The sequence below is a fragment of the Ichthyophthirius multifiliis genome, assembly GCF_000220395.1.
Source record: "Ichthyophthirius multifiliis unplaced genomic scaffold scaff_1120509251174, whole genome shotgun sequence".
NCBI classification, from domain to species: Eukaryota; Ciliophora; class Oligohymenophorea; order Hymenostomatida; genus Ichthyophthirius; species Ichthyophthirius multifiliis.
Window position 1 is genome coordinate 20325 of NW_004086133.1, and position 1875 is coordinate 22199.

Genomic DNA, 1875 nt, shown 5'->3' on the forward strand with positions numbered 1-1875 from the left:
TTCTTGTTGTTTTTGGGTTTTTAAATATTCTTTTAAAAGAATAAACTAAGAAATAGGAAAATTTTATTGGTTTTATAATTAAGAATAGTCAAATTGTTTTTTATAAAGTAACATTTTATTATTAATTATAATAACTATTTTAAGTTTATTTATAGTATATTGATTAGTATTTATTTAAATATATAAATATATATTAATTGAATTTTAAATAATAATATTTATAACGAATATTAATAATTATATTGAAAAAATATTTAAATATTTGCATAATTCTTTATTAAAACTTTTTATATATTGTAAATGTAAATTATAATATATAAATTAATAATATATATATAAATATATATATATATATAATTAAATATATTATCATATGTTTTTAAACGAATTTTTTTAATTTTAAATTCCATTAAATTAAAATGAAGATTTTTTTTTATTTTTTTTTAACATATTTTTCTCTTCTGAAACAGCAATTTATATTCCAAATGTTTCCATATTATTATTAGTTGTTGTCTAATGAAAATTTTTATTACCTTTTCCTTCATCATTATTTTAGGCTAAATTTTAAATTGAACTTTTCTTACTTAATTTAACTTCATCTCTTAATTCAGAATTTTTCGCTTAATTTTATAACATTTTATCTTTTTGAATTTAAATTTCATTTAAAATAAGCGGTGGTTAATCTTTATCTTCTATATATAGAAGTACATCTTTTTCAGTAATTCCTGATTTATTTTCATCCTTTTTTATTAAATTAAAAGCCTTTACTAATAAATCAATTACATTTTTATCATCAGAGTTTTTTTTAAATAGTTCCTATTTATTTACTCTAATGTATTCATATTCATATTCATATTTTATATATATATATATATATATATATATATATATATATATATATATATATATGTATATATATATATTATTTAATACTTCTTTAATATGTATCTTAAACAAGTCATATTTATTCTCATAGCAGCAAAATGCAAACAAGTATTTCCTTTAGAATCTCTTGCTAAAAGTTATAGTTTTGTGTTTTTTAATAAATATCGAATAATTTTGATTTCTCCGTAAAAAGCAGCTCTATGTAAAGCTGTTTGTCCATATATATTTTTTGCATATGGTTAACATTTAGTTTCTTTTAATAAATAATGCACAATATCTAGTTTACCGTTTGCACATGCAGCAATAAAAGGAGTAGAACCTGTATTTTCTCTACATGTTACTGAACAATTGTATTTTTCAACTAATAATTTTACCATATCTAGTCCACAATATAATATTGATAACATTAAAGCTGTATCTCCTTGAAAATTTTAATCTTCTTTATTTATATGTTAACTGTTTTATAATATATAATCAGCTATTTCATATTAATTATGCTTTATGGATGTATGGAGAGGTGTATCACCAGATTCTAGATATTAATTTAGACATATTTAGCGATTTTCGTAGAGTTATTTGACTTGGTTAATGTCTCCTTTTTCTATAGCTTTTATAAATAGTTAAAAATCTTGGGGAAAGCAGTAATCTTTACATTTTAAAAAGAATTTTTTCATATTAAATTTTTGTTTAGTTTCGGTTTAACTTTTTATAAAAAAAATATATTAATTTGATATTATATTATATAATTTGTATTTTTGTTTCTTTCTTTTTTTTCAATATTATATAATTAAGTATATATGTAAAATTTTATTTTTTTGTTTATATAAAGAAAGAAAATAAATAATAATATTAATTGGCGCTAAAAAAAATTATAATTAATTAAATATATAAATAAATATAATAATAAGTAAAAAAAAAAAAAAAATCAAAAAAACAAAAAACTAAAACAAAAAATAAAAAAAAAAATGAGTATTTAAGGAGGATTTACCC

General features: G+C 17.3%; 1 protein-coding gene across 1 annotated transcript, besides 5 other annotated features; it reads right to left on the reverse strand. All coding sequences in view use genetic code 6, as the record gives it.

Annotated features, from left to right (window-relative positions):
* Nucleotides 1–308: 308 nt before the first annotated feature.
* Nucleotides 309–356: a microsatellite.
* Nucleotides 327–367: a microsatellite.
* Nucleotides 368–369: 2 nt separating this feature from the next.
* IMG5_153880 (espin, putative) lies at nt 370–1559 on the reverse strand (the record flags this gene model as incomplete). Its single annotated transcript, XM_004030723.1, has 2 exons — nt 370–829; nt 934–1559. The coding sequence occupies 2 exons, from the start codon at nt 1557–1559 to the stop codon at nt 370–372; spliced, it is 1086 nt and encodes a 361-aa protein (XP_004030771.1).
* Nucleotides 859–923: a microsatellite.
* Nucleotides 1560–1794: 235 nt separating the features above from the next.
* Nucleotides 1795–1851: a microsatellite.
* Nucleotides 1799–1851: a microsatellite.
* Nucleotides 1852–1875: the final 24 nt, after the last annotated feature.